At 45.6% G+C, this 19478-nt stretch overlaps 1 protein-coding gene and 1 long non-coding RNA gene across 4 annotated transcripts in view; one reads left to right on the forward strand and one right to left on the reverse strand.

Moving 5' to 3' along the window:
• Positions 1 to 1472: 1472 nt before the first annotated feature.
• LOC133214677 (uncharacterized) lies at positions 1473 to 13683 on the reverse strand. Of its 2 annotated transcripts, none has more exons than XR_009726192.1 (4): positions 13557 to 13683; positions 3720 to 3818; positions 2899 to 3078; positions 1473 to 2301 (listed from the first exon to the last, which is right to left on the reverse strand). It is a non-coding gene; the product is annotated as an uncharacterized LOC133214677 (long non-coding RNA). The 2 variants fall into 2 exon arrangements; XR_009726191.1 differs by having other exon boundaries at positions 2899 to 3083.
• The window catches only part of FAM120A (family with sequence similarity 120 member A), a 54735-nt gene continuing 48441 nt past the window's right edge, over positions 13185 to 19478 (forward strand). Inside the window, exon 1 of one of the 2 annotated variants that reach the window (XM_061357769.1) lies at positions 13185 to 14031. In XM_061357769.1, coding sequence (XP_061213753.1) covers positions 13558 to 14031 — 474 coding nt within the window. In that variant the 5' untranslated portion in view covers positions 13185 to 13557. The remainder of the gene's footprint in view (positions 14032 to 19478) is intronic. The other variant, XM_061357768.1, reaches the window with a different exon arrangement.

Below are 19478 nucleotides of genomic sequence, written 5' to 3' on the forward strand. Positions count from 1 at the left end.
CCCAGCTCTTTCAGCCTGGCTCCAGAGCAGAGCTGCTCCAGCCCTTGCAGCAGCTCTGTGGCCTGTGCACCTTACGTGGAGAGAAAACCTACATGAATTTCCTGACTTTCCTTTATATCACCCAACATTTTGCATAGACTTATATTTCCTTTCTAAAATAACCTCCCAATCCTTTCAAATTCTGCATATATGCAGCATCAAAGCATTTTGGGGAATTTTTCAGTCCATTTATATGCAGCTCTCTGGTGACAAGAGACATGTTGTGCAAGCAGTGAAGATGTCCAGCTTCTCTGGACAGTAACTGCTGCAGTTCTTTGCTGAAAAGTACTGATCACTGGGGAAACTGAGCCCTAAATACCAAAACACCTCTCTTTAATCACCTACTCTTTTGCAGAGGGCAATGGGATCCCTCTACTAAGAAGGATCTGAGATTTATTTTTAACTTCAAACTTTCCTATGCAGCCTAAAAAAAAAAAAAAAGCTGAATAAATGTATTTTCCTTTAGGAGGAGATGAGAGGAGAAAGAGTCTGATAAATTTTAGCTTAAGAAGAGATGCTGGCACCGTGCTATGTCCCATGCCAAAGAAAATCTTCTTTTCCCCAATACTGTTGGCTGGGCCAACATATTTTCAAGAATTTTTGCACCAAACTGAGAGTTCTCCAATGTGATGCTTCTGCGAACTAAGATTACTCTTCCTCTTCCAGTACTGGGATTCAGGAGTACAGAAGGTAGTCCGCATCACAGTGATATTGTAATGATCACTCTGAAATGGAAAAATATCACACATCAGTGTTTTCATTCTGCAGCTTGAGACATACCTTTGGGAAGTCAGTTTCTGATGACATGTTTGGGCAAATGATGCCTTATCTGCATGCTTTTTTGATGTATCATCCTGATTTGGTAACTTGAATGCCATAACCAGAAATCTTTGTTAATTGTACAGGGTTTTATGTCAGCGTAGTGCAAACCATATTCTGCAAACTATCAGCCCCATGAAGTCTGCTTGAGAAGCTGGAGATGATCTGTCTCTGTTAGAGGAATCACATAAATTTTATGTAATAACAAGAATCCCCAACTAAGGTAATCTCAGACTCCTGGATATCTCATATTTCTGTTTCCTAAAAATAAAACCCACTAGGTACATGAACTGGTACTGTAAACACAAGGGCAAATAAAAGGGTTCCACTGTTGCTGGACTCCTCCTCCCACTTGATCCCAGCAGTCAGAAAAGTACTTATTCAGGATTAAGTTACAGTAAAGAATTGTTGACCCTGGTGTAACTGAGAGCATAGATAAAGTCAAGTCAATGGGGTTTGCTTCAGCTTGCGACATTTCAAATGGAGCCTCCACATTTGTTTGGATCATAATGAAACCATAGAGAAAACAGTTGTTAAAAACCAAAATGCAGAGTCTATAAAAGCTTCTCCAGAAGTATTTTTTACTGAAATGTCCACAGTTATCATTATTGCCTCTCATTTGCGCTGCATTCTAAATGCTGTATGTTAACAAACTTAGACCACTTAATGCCAAGTGCTTTACACTTTTCTCTTATTGAAATTTCATGAAAGAAAGAATCACATTACATAAGTGATGCCAATCCAGAAAACAGCCTCTCAGAGAACCTGGGTAAAACCCAGGTACCGCTGCAGTAACCAGTGAAATTCCCATTGATCTCACTGGAGACAGGATTCTCATCTACTGGTCTTTGCTGCATATGGGTAAAAAAAAATGATCTTGTTACTTATGTATCAATTTATTTAAGAAACTTAGATCTTAAGGAAGTCTACGCTATCATTTATCACTGCCCTTACTAGATAAAATAAAATGCTACTTCATAGTGCAATAGTGTCCAGTTTTGAGTATGCGTGTAACTGCTGGAATATGCAGTAGATGCCGGTTTAGATAAGCTTCTAGCCTGTAGACAGGGCTATGCATTTGCTCTAATAATCTGCAGTTTTACTGCAGAATTTGAGCACAGTATTGGCTGTACTGAGCTCTGGGAGAAATGTGAACCGCTAGCATTTAGGGCTTAACTGTACTGTGATATGTTCAGCAATAAGTTACAGGTCATTAGGAGATGGAAAGTGACATAAAAATTAAGCAGATTTTAAACAACTTTTATGATCATTAATATAAGATCAGGCATAGCCGTTTACCTTTAATTAGGAGAGATTTTTCATCTGTGTGAAGCACACTGAAGTGGGCTGGTTCTGTCATTCTTCCTCTTACACAGTGTTTTTGCAGCAGTTTTCTGTTCCATAATTCAGCCATGCAGGGCTGTGGGGTTTGATGGCTGATTTCTGTAGCAAAAGGAAAAGATGAATTAGGGCTGCTCTAGGACAGCACTGGTCAGAAACAAGATGAGCAGGAGTGGTCTGAGATGGTATTTGCTCTGTAGGACATCATTGTCTTCCAGTTGCAGAAATGGTAGAGTTCTCTGCTGCTCATCAACATCAGTGCAAAGGTATTTTCCTAATTGGTATTTTTTGAAAGTTACTAAGATGTTACCTAGTTATCAGCTCATCACGGCCTGGGAACCATTTAGAGAAATGCAGATTTTTATTTACAACAAGGTGGTTTACCCTAAATAAGTCAGTCTGGTGCTGCTTAAGCAACTGTAAATCAGGATGAGAGTCACACAAACTTTACTTGAGGTGTTCAGATGAAAACAGACGTATGAAATTGCTTATGATCAGACTTGACAATATAAATTCAATGTGAAATAGGCTTAACTGTTTTAAAAATAAGACTTCAGATTCTTTCCAATAGCTCCGGTCCTTAAGCTGTTCAATCCTGCAGTGCCTATCCCGTGCCTGACTTTCTGAGCTGGTTCTAAGATTACCATTAATAGACTGGAAGTGGGGGGAAAAAGAAGTTAAATAAAGAAGTGAAAATACCTCATTCTGCAAGACCCCGTGTTTGTTTATTTGCGTTCTTTATTTTGGAGAAGCATCTTTAGAAGTTGAGTTTTCTGGTGGGGATGAATCTTTCCCTTTGGTGACTCTGGACCATCCATCCATCCCTCGCCACCTCCCCCCAGTCCTGGCTGGGGTTGCTAAGCGACATGTTCTTCTCTTCTGTACTTTAGCAGAGAGGAACAGATCAAAGACACCCACAGTCCTGAATTATTTTATAAATTAATTTAAAGAGACACTCTCCTGCGCTGTATTACGTAGGGGGAGAGCAAAAGTTGCTCTATATACTGAGAGTACCTGGAGGATTAAACTGATGTCTTCTGGAAAATAAGAATGTTATTACTGAGAATTATGCAATATTTACCTTTTTTTCTTTCTTTTTCAGAACTAGACTATGAATTCATGCTAAGTAATGTTTCTAGTCTTATGGCAATCAAGACATTGAATGCGACCTAGGCTGCATGTTTGTACGACTTTCAGCAGTAAGGTTTTCTGTCCACCAGCAAGGAGCTTGCTAGTTTTTTACTCTTTTCATCTCTTGCAAAGGAAAGAGTCACGTTATTCAAAAACTTATCATTCTCTAAACTTTCAATACTTTCTTGACTTACACTGAAGGCAAGAAAGTCACAGGGTAAATTCAAGTGGTATCTCTTTAAAAGAACAAATGAAGGTAAGAAAATAATCTGTGTACATCAGGCAAAAAACCCTAAGACACCAGGATACTTGGTCCTTTCTGAAATGAATGGAAATCAAATGAAGGATCTTTAATAACAAAACCTGGGAATACATGAGTTAAATGTTACCTCTCAAAGACAGCACGTAGCTGGCCTCAGCTCAGGTCTACTAATCTGTGCACACTGGGAGATCAGTCAGCATGCACTGGCAATTCAGGAGAACGTTTGCTGAAACAGGAAAGGGAGAACTTAATTGCCCTAAGAACTCCTCAGTTTCAAACACTATCAACACTGTAAAAGGAAAACTCCCACCATTTAGTAACAAAGTGCAAGAAATTTTCAAGCCTTCGGTTTCCCAAAACACAATTGCTGCCCAGCCTGAAGGAAAAGGAGAGGCACCTAAATAACATGCTTACAGCAGTGCCCAAGCAAGTGAGACCCAGCCTTTATGTTGTCAGCAGAAGTCCCAGCTCAAACAGCTGCAAAAAAAACCACCTTGACACCTGCACACGGAATCCTTCCCATATGCAAACCTCGTTTTGTCCCAGCTACCTCATCTGCACAACCAAATGTCTCCCCTAATGCAGCAGTGGGGCCTTGCTCACACAAACAGGTGCATCCCATGGGTGCAGGATCACTGTCTTTGGGTGTAAAGCTTGCCCGGGTGCAGCACAGAGCTCACTCCTCGCTCCTTTCCTGTGCCTGCAATCCCACACAGACTTGAGGGGAGATTAGTGAAACCTATTGCACTCTGGGGCTGTAAAGGGACTCACATAAATCTTCACAAAAAAAAAAAATTAATCAGTGTTAGCATTTATTTACATGCATTTTACTTTCAATGAGAAACCAAACCTCCTTTGTCCTGCATCAGTAAAAGTCTCGTCAGAATTCTAACGCTTAGCTTTGGCACTTAAAATCCAGTGTACTGCAGTTAACCTCTCTTCTCATGAAAGCATATTTTAGGAAAGGCCTTAAGCAGCTTTTTCATTTATTACTAGATATCTATTACATGGGCAAGATGAGGGTGCTGAGACCCCGGCAAAGGTTGCCCAGAGAAGCTGTGGCTGCCCCATCCCTGTTAGTGTTCAAGGCCAGGTTGGACACAGGGGCTTGGAACAACCTGCTCTAGTGAAAGGTGTCCCTGCCTGTGGCAGGGTTGGAACTGGAGGAGCTTTCAGGTCCTTTCCAAAACAAATCATTCCGTGATTCTGTAAAATGTGTGCTTTATTCTCACTGATAGAGCATTTTATGTACAAATACCTTGACCACTGCTATGTTGTCAGTGATTAGCAGATCCAGTTTGTTTTGGCTGAATTTCTGAAGGGGAAAACTGTGATCTGCACTCTAAATATTTTTTCTGGAGAATGGATTCCTCAACAGACTATGGGCATCTTGTACAAAATACAAGTAAACATTCAGAAAGGAATTTAATGCTTCTGGCAGGTATCAAATCACCAGCCGTGGAAACCAAAATTCCCAGGACTCCACCACTGCTCCTCCAAAATATTAACTAAACATTTTAGTTCATATTTATTACAGTATTTTATTAGTATTGGTAGAATTTTGGTTAATGAATGTAATCACAGGTACGAACAGTCAGGGCAGAGGTTTGGGCCTATGAACAAGGGATGACGCTTGTGGTAAGTGGGAGACCATTGAAAGACATTGAGAACATTAATAATGTCACTTCATAGAATCATAGCACCATGGAATGGTTTAGGTTGAATGGACCTTAAAGCCCATCCATTCCAACCCTGCCACAGGCAGGGACCCCTTCCACTGGAGCAGCTTGCTCCAAGCCCCTGTGTCCAACCTGGCCTTGAACACTGCCAGGGATGGGGCAGCCACAGCTTCTCTGGGCACCCTGTGCCAGCACCTCAGCACCCTCACAGGGAAGAGCTTCTGCCTAAGAGCTCAGCTCAGTCTCCCCTCTGGCCAGTTAAAGCCATTCCCCATTGTCGTATCACTACTGTCCCTCAGGAGGAATTCACCTCCCCCATCTGATGTATCTACAGTGCTTTGCCTGCTTAAAGCACCACAACGTCCCAGTAATTCGTGATCTGAATGTTTCTGAAATGATCAGCAGTGTCACTTAAATTGCCATTAAAATACAATTAACAGCCCTTTGAACTGAGTGCTGTAGTTCCCAACAGCCTAATTGGTGGCTCATGGGCCACATCTGGACAACAGGAGGATTGTGTCTGCTCTTCCTCTTCTCTAACTGCACCAACTCAAGGAGCACCTTGTCCCAGGAGCGCAGTCGTGCCCACAAGGACAGACACGCAGAACCATTCTGTGACTGGAAAGGCCCAAAATGTCCCTTGTGTCCAGCCCACTGTGCTAAAAGCCTGGATTTTGTAAGCTCACTTCATCCTGCGTGCAGACTGGGGCAGGCACAGCCCCACAACTTCGTAAGTTGCAATTCAAATAAATTTCCTTTTTTTTTATTTTTTTTATTTTTACTTGGCTTTCAGAGTACAGCATTGTGCATCAGGAGTTTAGTCATGAAATAAGGGCAGCCCATGGTAAGACAAGTTAACAGGGCTGTCTACAGCTATGGGTGATACACTGGTATACCATGCTGGTGTATGTTTGGGTAAGAGAAAGAACTGAAAGTGAAGGTATGGCTTGGATGGTGTTCCCAAACCGGCATCTATATCCCCCATTTAGGTAGCTAAATCTGTCACTTATGTGCTTTAGATACCTGTGTTAATTGCATAAATGCCAAAAAAAAATGACGTTTTTAAGATGTTAGAAAGATAAATAGCTGCCTCTGAAACGGCCATAGTATAGATTTTTAGCTCCTATGTTCTCTTTGGACGATACCACTTACAAATGCATCGTATTTGGTGTTGTGTCTAGCTGTAGTAATGTATTAGTATCTGTCTGTAACACAACTGATGCTCCTGAAAAAAGCACTGTAGAATATACTTTAAATACTGCCTTTCTGTGTGTCTTACACAACTCTTCATTAATACCCAGAGAACAGCATGCCACTGTTCCAGGTTTTTCATGAACCAGTTCTTCTGCTCTCCACCAGCTCCTCTTGCCTGCTTCCTAATGCCTTTCTTATTTACGTTTTTTACTTTTGCAAACTCCAATTTAGAACTGAAAATGTTCACACTTTTGTTTCTTAAATATAATGCAGGGTAGCGAATGGACCTGATGTAATCTGCATACTGTGTGCCGCGGCTAAGTATCCACTGCTCTGAAAGCACTGCTTGTTCTCTGAAAGGAAGAATTCTTCCAGCCAGTGGCACTTGCCCCCTCCTCTGTGAGGCTGCTTTTCCCATACACTCCCAGGACTCATTGCCAGTCATCTTTTGCCCTAAAAGTTTGCTGGAGCAACATCCCCATTTACCCCATGTCTGTACAGGGCTGAGCTCCGAATGGGTTTGCTTTAAGGTCCCTTCCAACCCAAACCATTCCATGGTTTGGTTGGAATTTCATGATTCTATAAGATGCGTGTATAAGGAGGAAATTCTTCCCTGTGAGGGTGCTGAGGCGCTGGCACAGGGTGCCCAGAGAAGCTGTGGCTGCCCCATCCCTGGCAGTGTTTAAAGCCAGGTTGGACACAGGGGCTTGGAGCAAGCTGCTCCAGTGGAAGGTGTCCCTGCCCGTGGCAGGGGTTGGAACTGGATGAGCTTTAAGGTCCCTTCAACCCAAATCAGCCTGTGATCCTATGTCCCATCTACAAGATTTTGGTGTTGGCCTGGCATGTTTTGCTAGTATTTGTAGGGCCTAAAGAAATTATTTGGAAAGCAGCAGATACCTTTGGGAAATATTGAAAGAGAAATAAAATAGACTGAAAGAGAATATTAACTGGTCAACTGGCCCAACAAGAGAGAAAAAAACGCAACTCTAAAGTGGTTGCCAACAAGCAGGCTTGTAATGCCTGCTCAGGAAGAACACGCAGCTCCTTGTACGCTTTCATTCTGCAGTCCCCACTCATACAAAGTGTTCATGCAAAGAACATAAATTGCTGCCCATTCAAATATAATACAGTTCCTAAAACTGCTTTTTTCAAAAACATAAAATACGCTGTCTCAGGACGAACAAGAGACCAAGTACTAGAAAACGGGATGTGGGGTTTGTCATAGCCACAACTTTAAGAAGAGGTGCTCCAGGGGAGATGTAAGTAAATGCTAATGATAGTAAACTAATAGTCTACTGGATAACTGACAACCCATCAAAGCACAGGCCAACAACTGGAACAGGAGAAAGTATTACAAGTATCTCACAGCAAAATTAAGATGCAAAGGGAAATCCCCAAGTAACAAAAAGACACTGGAAAGAGTCTTTGCTCCACCACTGGTGTCCTTGCTGGGCTTCTGCCCCAGTGTCACCTATTTAGATTAACCTCCACTTCACAGGATCATAGAATAGCTAGGGTTAGAAAGGACTTTAAGATCATCCAGTTCCAAACCCCCTGTCATGGGCAGGGATGCCTCACCCTAGACCCACCCAAGACTGTCCGACCTGGCCTTGAACACTGCCAGGGATGGAGCACTTACCACCTCTTTGGGCAACCTGTGTCAGGGCCTCACCACCCTCACAGTAAAGACAGGAAGTAGTTAGAGACAACATACAGAAAACAGTCCTGAATATGGAAGTATTCAGGTGGATTTAGAAATTTTGGGAAAGACTGACTGGTCTCAAATGACTTACCTGAGGGCCTGAAATGTGAGAAAATCTCTGAAGAACTTATCAAGAATCAGTAGCAGTTTATCTTGATAGTAAACACGGATGCATGAAATAAAGCAGCCTACCACAAAATGGCTTTTGACTAAGAGTGAAAAATGTAATGAGGAAGAGCGTGCTTTGGGTAATTCTACATTCTGTTGAATAAAAAAGCAAATGCCATTATGAGGGAGAAAAAAAACAATCTTCTGTATAGTCAACACTGGGCACGTATTTGCATGAGGCAAGTGCAAGGAGAGCAGACTTCCTGAGTGCTAGAATAGAAGCCAGCAGCCCTCTCTTAGGCAAAGAAGTAGGATTTACTCTCAACTCTCACAAAACGTTAAAGGTCCATTAGGCCAGCTGGTAAAGGAGAATGAAAAGACCAAAACCTGCTCTTTCAAGGGACTCCAGTGGACACTGGCAGAGAGTGCCCACAGAAGCTGTGGCTGCCCCATCTCTGGCAGTGTTCTTTGCCAGTCTGGAAGGGGCTTGGAGCAAACTGCTCTAGTGGAAGGTGTCCCTGCATGTGGCAGGGGTTGGATGAGCTTTAAGGTTCCTTCCAACCCAAACCAGCCTGTGATTCTGTGATTCTTGTACATCTCTTACTGTCTTCACTAACCATCTTCAGATTCAAACCAGTGGCTTAAGCTAAAAGAAACAAAGAGCTTGAGAAAGGCACAAATTCTACATGGCCAATGCAAGAGCAGCACTAAACAGCAGATTAATATTCCTCAAGGCAATCCATCACCAAAGTTCATGGTGGCCAGTGGTAAAGTGCGGAATATTTTCCTCCATAGCACCAGCCTCCTGCAGAAGGTCCATGCTGTAGCACAGTGGATATATACACTCAACAGAAAAGGCTTAACACCAGCAAAAAAATGCAAGTCATATTCATCAGGTATTGCTGCAACTATTTCTTACAATTTTCAAGTAAGTTGAAGTGTTAGTGTGGGGGAATGTTTGATGGGTGAGAACAGAGCAGCTGAAACTAAAAATTTCAGCAAAACCTTCTTTGCAGAGAGAATGCTTTACAAAAGAATCCGTGAAAATTTGTATTACCCAATTTTTGCTGGAGGAACAATGTAAGAAAAAATGAACTACAAGCAATAAATCTAAGCTGAGCAGTCACCTATGGGTTCTTCAACCTTATGTCTTGCAGAAAGCTGGAAATGAAAGAAGTTCCAGAGTGAAACTCCTCAAAGAGCTGATGCTGATGGAGACTTCTAAGCCTTTATGTAACTCAGGTGTCTCCCAAAGGAACATTTTATTGCCTAAAAGGAAAATGTTGTGCCATAGGTATCACAGATATTTGAAAAAAGTTATTGTATGCTAAAGCAAGATGGAGTTTGTAGGTATTTTGGAAAGCTGAGAGATACCTGAACGTGGAAATTCTTTAGTTGTATAAATTTTGGGTGATTTATATAGTTTAATTGCACCAACCAAATGTACAAGAGAGGGGGATGTCTCACCCAGTAGTGCTATGTTACAAAATCAGAGCAAGACTACAGCAAGTGACAGATTTTGTCCCCACAATCTTTTTTGCACTTCAACAAGTTTTTTTTTTATTTATTCTATTTTGGTAAATATTTTAGCCTGAGTGGCAGGCATGCCTACAGCTGTGAGCTAACAAATGAAAGGAAATCACTTGTAATAACTTACATCTTGAGGATGAAGGTAAGTCAACCTGCAGAAGTGTCCCAGTATAATTTTCCTGGTTTTATATAAATCACATGAAGATTCTGCAAGCTTCTGTAAGAAAATGTTTAATAAGTAGGTATGCAAGCAATACAGCCTGAGAGAACCAAGGGTCAGTTTTATTGCTGCGTGCTATCTACCCCCACTACAGTCAAATGTTCTAGATGACAGGGAATGGAAATAATAGCTAACAGCAGAATTATGTTGTAACAGCAGAATCAGGGATTTTTATTTGCAAATGTCCATATTTAAATGTAATACTGAAATAATATAAAACTTATTTCACTTTGAGCACTGAAATAACAACGCAGAAAAGTACCATGCCCACAGGACCATTTGCAGACCTGATGGTGAAAAGGAGGACTGGGAGTTTTGCTCCTACAGCAGCAAGAACTGTGAAGTTTTGGGACAGTAGCTCCACAGTGAGACACACCATAGTGAGAAAGGATGAGAAATATGAAGGGAAATCATGTAAGACAAGTGTTTTCCACGGTTAATATATGTATCCATTCCCAGGCAAATGTACCTATCAAGATTACCATGGCTAGCCCATTCAACAGCTTATATCCATATTCATTTCACAGTGGGACCAAGTTTCGTTAATAGAGGAATCGAGACTAAAATGATAACATTCATCTCCACATTCTTGCCCTGACATGGTTATTCATTATAAGTTCTTCCTAATGACTGTTCAGTTCCTTCCTTCTAAGGAGCCACTCCTAATTCTCTTCAAGTTGGATAATGACTCACTGACTTTAATATTAATCCTTATTAACCCTTCCCGTGCACAATCAACATCTGCTAACAGTGCAACGTGCAGTGTCTCACTGCTGAGACAGCAAGGTCCTCACTGCCTTTTCCTCTACTGCACCATTTTCTTACAGGCAGAAAACCTAGAGATTCCTGTAGGTTTCCTGCAGCTGGCAGAGGAAAATATACCTTGCCTTCATACCTGTGGTGAAAGGCTCTGTAAGTCTATCTTAGTCTACCTCTTTTCCAGTTTAATTTTGTTTTCCATAAACTACACTTCTTTTCCATCGCTTTCTTCTCTGGCCAAAGTTTTAGTTGCATCAAGACAGCTATTTGTATCAAGCAACTTCCTGAAGCACCTTGTTTCTCTGTATATTTAACTCCCTCCTCTCATGGAGGAGAGGAAGGGTCCTGTTTATGGATGGGCACATGAGCCTGGCAGCTTTCAGTTCTGCTGTGTCTGCCCAACACCATGGGAAGTGTTAGGCTGCTAAAAGCCAGGCTTCTGGTGGCAGATGCTTTTGTCTTTCCCTCTTAATCAACAACAAACCAAACCCAACAAAACAAGTAAAAAACAAACAAACAAACAAAAAACACTTATACCCGAAAAGCCATTCCTAAGGCGACTGAACCTAAATATCCTGTGAGACAATTAATGACTCAAGTATTGAATTCTCCTTCAATCAGCTATTTCTCGATTCTTAAGACTGATTAGAATGGCCTGTCTGGTTTCTCATCAAACCTTGTACTGTTTGGTACAGCACTGAACACATGTAGGCATGTCTGACCACCTGCACTTCATGTATGCTGGCACTTGTTCTTTTGACCAAATCTTGGCATGCTTTGGTATCTTTGGAATTCTTAAGTTTTTTCTCCTTGATCCTCTTTCCTTCTAGTAGCACCATTGGTCTGCTACCATGTTTTGTGTGTGTCAAAGTGTTCTACAGCATTTTATTTTGATGTTACCATAATGTGCCTGCTCTTACAGGAAAAATAAGGAAGTCCAAGGGAAAAATACTTTGGAAAGAGATCAGGCTACTCACTTTGGAAACCACACTCCCAGATCATGACAAAAATAGATTTCTAGGAAGAAACATGTATTTCTCATTGACTATTACCACAGCTTTACAGTATTTTATCATCCTTCTGCTATACCAGACGGTCTTGGATGCAAACATCCAGGGAGTGGCCCAGCACTAGTGCTTCACTGCCTGTAAGGGAACCAGCCTACTCCCTGAGAAACAGCTATTCCCCAGTGGGAATACTGTAGGTGCCAATCCTGCCTGCCTGTAACCGCATAAATATTACATTCCCCCCACCCAGTCAATACAGTATTAATGTGAATATACAATATGTGCAGCTGGACATTTTCTTGATACCTGCAAGACACAGAACAACTAAGTTGCTGTTATTATCCTAAGGCAAAAGGCCATAAAAATCCCAGACAGGTTTGTGTTGGAAGGGACCTGGCCTTGAGCACTGCCAGGGATGGGGCAGCCACAGCTTCTCTGGGCACCCTGTGCCAGCGCCTCAGCACCCTCACAGGGAAGAGCTTCTGCCTAAGAGCTCAGCTCAGTCTCCACTCTGGCAGGTTCAAGCCATTCCCCTTGGCCTGTCCCTGCAGGCCCGCGTGCAAAGCCCTTCTCCAGGTTTACTGTAGACACTTTAGGCACTGGAGCTGCTCTAAGGTCTCCCCTTCAGGAGCCTTCTCTTCTCCAGGCTGAACCAGCCCATCTGGAAGTTTTACCGGCAGCTACAAATACACAGTTGCGGGCGAAGCGAGAAGAGCCTGTAATTATTATTTGTAAGTAACGGCCAAGCTGCCGTTCTCTCGGAGGGGAAAGCTCTGTGGCCCAGTAGAGCGCTCAGGCGGCCCGAGGCCGGAAACTCTACAGCACCCCGCGTCAGGGCCCAACCGAGCTATAAACGGCAGCGCGGCCACTGCTCGCCGTGGTGCAGGCCCAACAGAAGACCCCAGCCGGCGAGCAAAGGGGGCCCGGGACGCGGCTTTCTCAGCGCCGACCCGCCATGGCGGCGGCGGCGGCTCTGCCCCGGCCCTAGCAGCAGCAGAGCCGAGGGGGACGCTGCTGCCCGAGAACCCGCGGCGCGGCCCGTTGGACTCCGGAGGCAGGGCCGGGATGGCGACGCTCCAGCCAAGCCCAACTCGCCGGGCCCGTCCCGAGCGGCCTCCCACCTCCCCCAGCACCCCCTCCCCTTTCCCGCCATCCGCTTCCGCCCGCGCTCCCGCGCATGCCCGGGTTATGCAACGGCGAAGGCGGGCGGGCAGCGCGGGCCGCGCCACAGCCGCAGGGCAGGGCAGGACAACGGGGGGCCGCGAGGGCGGCGGGTCCCGGGACGGCGGCGGGGCGGCGCTGGGGGCGCGCTCCCGCCACCCTCCCGCCCTCCGCCGGCGGCCGCGCGCGCACCCCGCGCCATCTGTGAGTGGCAGCGGCGGCCGCCGCCAAGTCCCGCCCGTTCCGCTCTCCCTGCCGCAGGCGGCGGCGGCGGCGGGTTGGCTTCCTGCGCGCGGTGCCGCTCCCCCTCCCCCCGGCAGTCGGAGCCGCAGCGGCAGCAGCCCGGATCCCCGAGCCATGGCTCTGTGAGAGCAGCACATGGCGGCCGCGGCAGCCATGAGCCCCCCACTAATCCATACAACTCCCCCCTGAACAGCCACCGACGGCAGCCAGCGCTCCCACCCGGCTCCACCGCTCCCACCGCCCACCCGCAACTACAGCTGCCACCGCGCCGCCCGGCCCGAGCCCAGACCCCGCCGCCGCTGCTGCTGCCGCCGCCGGGCCCCCGCTCGCCCGCTCGCCGCCGCCGCCGCCCGGTCCTCACCATGGGAGTGCAGGGTTTCCAGGACTACATCGAGAAGCACTGCCCCAGCGCCGTCGTGCCCGTCGAGCTGCAGAAGCTGGCGCGGGGCAGCCTCGTGGGTGGGGGCCGCCAGCGGCCCCCCCAGACCCCGCTGCGCCTCCTCATCGACGCCGACAACTGCCTGCACCGGCTCTACGGCGGCTTCTACACGGACTGGGTGAGCGGCGGGCAGTGGAACCACATGCTGGGCTACCTGGCGGCCCTGGCCAAGGCCTGCTTCAACGGCAACATCGAGCTCTTCGTCTTTTTCAACGGCGCCCTGGAGAAGGCCCGGCTGCACGAGTGGGTGAAGCGCCAGGGCAACGAGCGCCAGACGGCGCAGCAGATCGTCAGCCACGTCCAGAACAAGGGCACCCCGCCGCCCAAGGTCTGGTTCCTGCCGCCCGTCTGCATGGCGCACTGCATCCGCCTGGCCCTCATCCGCTTCCACATCAAGGTGAGGAAGAGAGGGGCTTTCCCTTCCTCCCCCCCCCTCCGGGGCCACCAGCGCCCCCTCCCCGCCGCTCCCCTGCGCTAAGATGGCAGCGGGGCTGCCCGGGGCCGGGAGCGGGGGAGGGAGGGGGGCGCACCCCGCCTCTCCCCTCAGCGCCTCAAAATGTCGTCGAGGCCCAAGTTTCGGCGGCTTCAATCCATGGGGAATTTCGCTATTTCAACGGCGCTGACGGTCGCCCCGTCGACCTGCAGCTCTAGCCTGCGCGGGCCGACGGGGCGACCGTCAGCGCCCAGGGCCTCCCGAATTCCCTTTTTCAGTGAAGCCAGGCCCAGCAGCAGGGAGGTTTTTTTGCCTCCATGTTCTTTCGGGGCCGCCGCTCCTTTGACTCAAAATGTCCCTTCTTGCCCATGGCTCCCTCCGCCCGGGCTGGAACTTTGGGACCACTTGTACCACACTCGAGAGCGTGGTGATCGAATTAATTACTAAGACGAAAGGGGGGGGGGGGGGGGGGAAGAAAGAAGAATCGGTTTAGTTATTACGCCTGGAGAGGATCTGCAACAAGTTCCCTGCTGAGGCAAGGCAAGGTTTAAACTTGAGGCGAAGGTGCAAGTCGCTCACTCCAGAATACAGAGTTTCGTGTTTATGGAGGTTTGCTCGGCGTTGCCCTAATGTATTGACAGGCTTTTGATCAACTATGGAATAATTCATTCCTTGCTCCGTAACGGCGAACGCTGCCCGCATGTGAGGTCGGGATCTAACAGCTCTTCATTTAAAGGTCTTATTTTCGGGGGAATCTCTGCTTTCTGGGAACAGAAAGGAGCTGGGGTCTGGGGTGATCTTGCACCGGCACCCCGGCCACGATTTCAGAGGTTGCAGGGTATTAATGTGTTGTCTCTCCCTGTACAGCATTTGTGATTTACGGTGGTTTCTGTTAAGCCCAGCAATTGTGCGGACTGAAACCCAAGGCGATAGAAAAACAAGCCCTGGGATGAAGCGGCAGTTTTAGAGGGTTGCTCGCTTGCTTTCCCGAGAGGGAGAAGGAGAGCAGCGGCACTGGAGCGCGTACTCATAAGCTTTATTATCATAAATTACTTTTATCTGTGTAGGAAAATACTATAGAACCTTCAGAGCCGCGGCTCGATTGCGAGCAGCCGCTTGACGTTATCTGGCTTTTGTACTGCACTTGTGGCAGGTTGGAAACGCTCCGGCCAGGTTGCAGACCTGGGGTAAAGATGACTCCCTTGGAGTTCACCCAGAAGGTGGCTTTGGGTGAAGTTTCTCCTAGTTCTGATAGCGGGGCGGGAATTGCTGTTGTTCCCTCCTGGCCCCCTGCTTGCTTGGCCTGCCTCATCCGGAGACAACCTTCCCTTCGGCTGCCTGGTTGGGGGGCCGGTGGAAGCCACCCGGGGCTGGCAGCGGGTGTCCAGCCCGTTCAGCAGCGGAAGTCCCGGCCCCCATGGCCTAATCTCTGGCATGGCTGGGGGCACCGGGCCGCGCGAAGCGCGTGTGGAACAAACTGGAAGCAGAGGTGAAGCTTGTTCTTGAGCTATGCTGAGCACAATGGCTTGGGCTTGGTACTGGGTTAAGGTGAAGGGGTGGTTGTAGCTGGCTGTTGTAGTAATCGTGTGTTCCTGGTCAGCGTAGAAGCAAAACCCAGTATGGGTTTTGGCTGTGAATGATGGTAGGAATTTGCGTGGTAGCAGAAACACCCTCTCATTTGAACTTTTCTTTTGTCGCTAGGAAATACTTTTATTCTTTAGCAACAAGTTTTAGGGACCATGCAGTGAAGGTGTTTACCTTGATCTGGTTGCAGGTGCTTTATAAATCTTCCTTAATTTGTTACTGAGATTTACAGATCATTAGTAAAAGTAATGAATGGGGTAAAACCAAGATTTTATTTTTTCCTTTAATGTGTTAAACTGGATACTTTGTTTAATGCAATAATGAAATGCATAGTTCGCAACAGGAAGCTGGCTGCTTTGAGATGGGTAGGATTTTGGTACTTGTAATAAATAGCCTCATAGTATGTTAAACTAGCTGTTAGTCTTCTGAATGCATTCTGTCTCAGCCCTGGTGTCTTTCTGTTAAAGTACTTTTCATCCAACTACAGTAGCCACATTTGACAACGGTGTCACCTGTAGCACTTTGTTTACTTTCAAGCTTAGCTGCAGCATTAGCTCCTTTATGGTTTCTTGGTAATAGGCCTTATTCCTAATCTCTGGAAACCGTTTTAAGAGTGAGAGGTCAGGTCATACCTAGTCCTTTTTCCCTTGTTTAATAAAACATATATAGATACAACCTCACGCCCAGTTTTGATGGGGACCATTTGAGGGGTGGATATTTGTCTGCTTTAGGTTAGCACTGGAAGTTGGCAAGTACTCATGACCAAATACTGATGTGTGCTGGGGAAACGTTACTATCCTTGAGCCCCCTTGTGCATGTCTCTGCTTTGGTTAATTGTCCTGGGGATGGGAAGGGTGTCAGAAGTTCCCACTTGATGCTTCATTTGTGCAGCTGTGAGACACTGGGGATAGCTCTGGTTTTAATTGGTTCATTCTCTGGTTAGGAAGTACATTTCATGATTATAGTAGTAACATGCATCAAAGATACTGCTAAACTTAAATCACATTCCTTCCCTGCTTTTCTTTTCTTATGCAATTTATTGTATTTTCTGCTTTATTTAGTGTATCTTTTTATCAGCTGTCCTGGGCAAAGAGCAAATGCATCCTGAAGAAGTAATTTTCATTTGCATGTGTGGGTGATTTTTGGTTTTTTTTTATTACATATGTGTAAGACAGTTGCCAAATTCTAGTGTTTTCTTGCTTTGTTTTGAGAAGTTGGGTTAGAGAATACTGATTAACTTTGTATATGAAACTGATTTTCATATTTTCAGGAAATGTTTGAGGCTTGAGTAGAAGGCTTCTGTGCAGAGTGAGGCTCTGGCTATGAATTTAATCTATTTTGGTAATTAGAAGGGAGAAAGGGAGTAATGTCTTCTTTCCAGAACAATTATAAATCACTTGCAGATGGTTTCAGCAGGATGTAAAAATAACAAGTTCCTCCAAGTTGCAGCGAATATCCTACAGGTTCTTGGTTTCATTGTGACCTGGTATTTTTCTCTTTGGGGACAGGGGGAGTAATTCTTGACAGTTTTCTGCAAAGCAGGTTTGCTAAAATTTAAATGCTTAAGCAGCAGAGATCTCAACATCTTTAATACTTTGGTGAGACTTTGTTTTGTTCTCAGTATCTAGACATGCATGTGCCTGCTCACTCAGACAGGATTGTCTCTTTCTCATCCAGCATCATTGATGTTTACACAGGATTTAGACTTGAAAAGTATTCTGAACTGCTGGCTGTGATTTCCCCCCCCCCCCCGGGTGGGCTTTGAAGTGTGCATGTTGCCTGGGTGCAGTTGCATCTCTGGACTCTCTTGTGAAAGCTGTACCATATTTTTCTGACTTTCATCTTGTTACAGTTTTACATTGCAGGTTAACGCAGCTTAGTAAATACAGCTCTTGTACTCTGACAGCTCACTTATTTGAATGTGGATTCTAGTATTACTTAAACACACTGCAGGCTCATGCTCAGAGCTCACTGTGTCAGCTCTGTAAAATGGGGAGGGAAGGAACTGGAGGCTGTGGAGGCAGAGGAAATAGTTCATAGGAGATGACAGCAGGATGTGCACAGAGTTTCCTCTTGTGCTACCTTCACACCCATGTCACACCTAGTGCTGCAGAAAGAGTTCTTACTTTGTTTTTTGTGGCTGATCTGTGGTTCTCATGCATGCGAAGACATTGGTTTTAGATACAGGTACATAATTTAAATCTCTCTACCCTTAACGGAAAGAAAAAAAGCCATCTGGGGATTTTCCTTACTTAAAGCCTGTAAAGACTGGGGGGCACAGCAAAGCCTAAATCGCCCTCCCTCATGTGGTAACTGCCTAAATCTGATAGCTTTACATTTTTCCCATGATGTGTACAGTCTCTCCCAGCGCTGTGTACAGCCCGCACGCATTATGCTACGTGACAGGGTAAGTATTAGAAAAACGAATACACTTGTTTTTCTTAGGAGCAAGTACATTTCGAAGCAACTGACAGTCCGTATGCAAGTTTCTGAACAGCTAACGTTTTCTGAGACTATAAGGTGGTAGTATTAGGAGTACAGAGAGTTTAGTGAGCTGGTTATTACAGGAGTACCGTTGGAGAGTAACGTGCTGGCTGTTCAGGGTTTTGCTTGAAAGAGGACATCTCTGGCATCTCTTGTGTGACCTGTAATGGTCCTTTCCAACTCAAACCCTTCTATGGTCTCATGAGGCTACATGGGAAAAGCAAAAGTTTTACATACGTCTCCAGAATGGTAATTCAGTATCAGGTTTAGAAGATGTAAGGTATGAGCAGGAGAGGAAGTCTCTCTAAACTTGTGGCTGAACAAGAGCTCTTTGAGGGGTAGATGACTGTGGGACTGTTAGAGCGGACTGTAGAGGTGTAGGACCCTTGCTCGTGTTCTGCAGGACTTCAGCTGCAGAGGAATAAATAGCATCTCTGGCACTAACACTGTAATTATTCATGTGTACTGTGGTGACTGAAGCTAATAGTTTTGTACTCTTCTATTTTGGGATAGCTTGCTGTCTGCATTGTTAAAATGGAATGCTTGGTGTGGGTACCAACACCCAGGTTCTGTATGTATGTAGATGATAAAACCATTAGGTATCAAAAATACTTGGCTGGATTTGGTTTTGTGTGCTTGAATGCAAGCTGTAGTAACGGTTCCTGACAGTGTGTAGAAATGCAGGACTGTAGGTACTGTGATTCTGTAACCTGTCACTGGGGGGCAGGGAGGGTGGTTTTAGTTTAATCATCTTTGATGAGAAACGGTTGCTTTTATATTTCCAATGTTACGAATTGGCCTGTGTCTCCCCTGCAGAACATGTCTGTTCTAGTCATCTGATTGCCATAGCCTAAAATATGTGCTTTGCTAGGCAACGGTAGTGGAGAGGTGAAGTTTGGGCTATAAACTTGAGGCAGTTTGCACCATGATAGGCAGCTGTGTGTAAAAGAACAGGCTGAAAGTGAAAAGAGGAAAAAAAAATGGCTTAATACGCCAAGGTAGACATTTGAAAGGTCAGGAAAGTTTCCTCTGTTCGTCGAGGGTTCTGTTTGTTTCTTTTAAAACAGGGCTGCAGAACTTTAAAAATGATGGCTTTTTAAGGGGACTTCTTGGCTTGCTGATCTGCCTAAGTATCCACAGCCTCAGGATCTTTCCCGTGAGTTAATACAGATGTTGGTACAGTGATAAATGTGTCTGGAGTTTGAGTGTTTCTGTTAATAAACAGTTATTTCAGAGGAATTCAGTAAGACGTAGTGCCACTTCAGTGTGCAGGCCTCCAGAACTGTGTTGTGTTCCTGAGCACTCCTCACATCCTGTCTGTATTTGCTGTGTCACTGGATTTT

This window comes from Neopsephotus bourkii, unplaced genomic scaffold, assembly GCF_033783945.1.
Source record: "Neopsephotus bourkii isolate Nb327-2 ecotype Australia unplaced genomic scaffold, CSIRO-AGI_Nbou_v1 NB_923, whole genome shotgun sequence".
In the NCBI taxonomy this organism is placed as follows: domain Eukaryota; kingdom Metazoa; phylum Chordata; class Aves; order Psittaciformes; family Psittacidae; genus Neopsephotus; species Neopsephotus bourkii.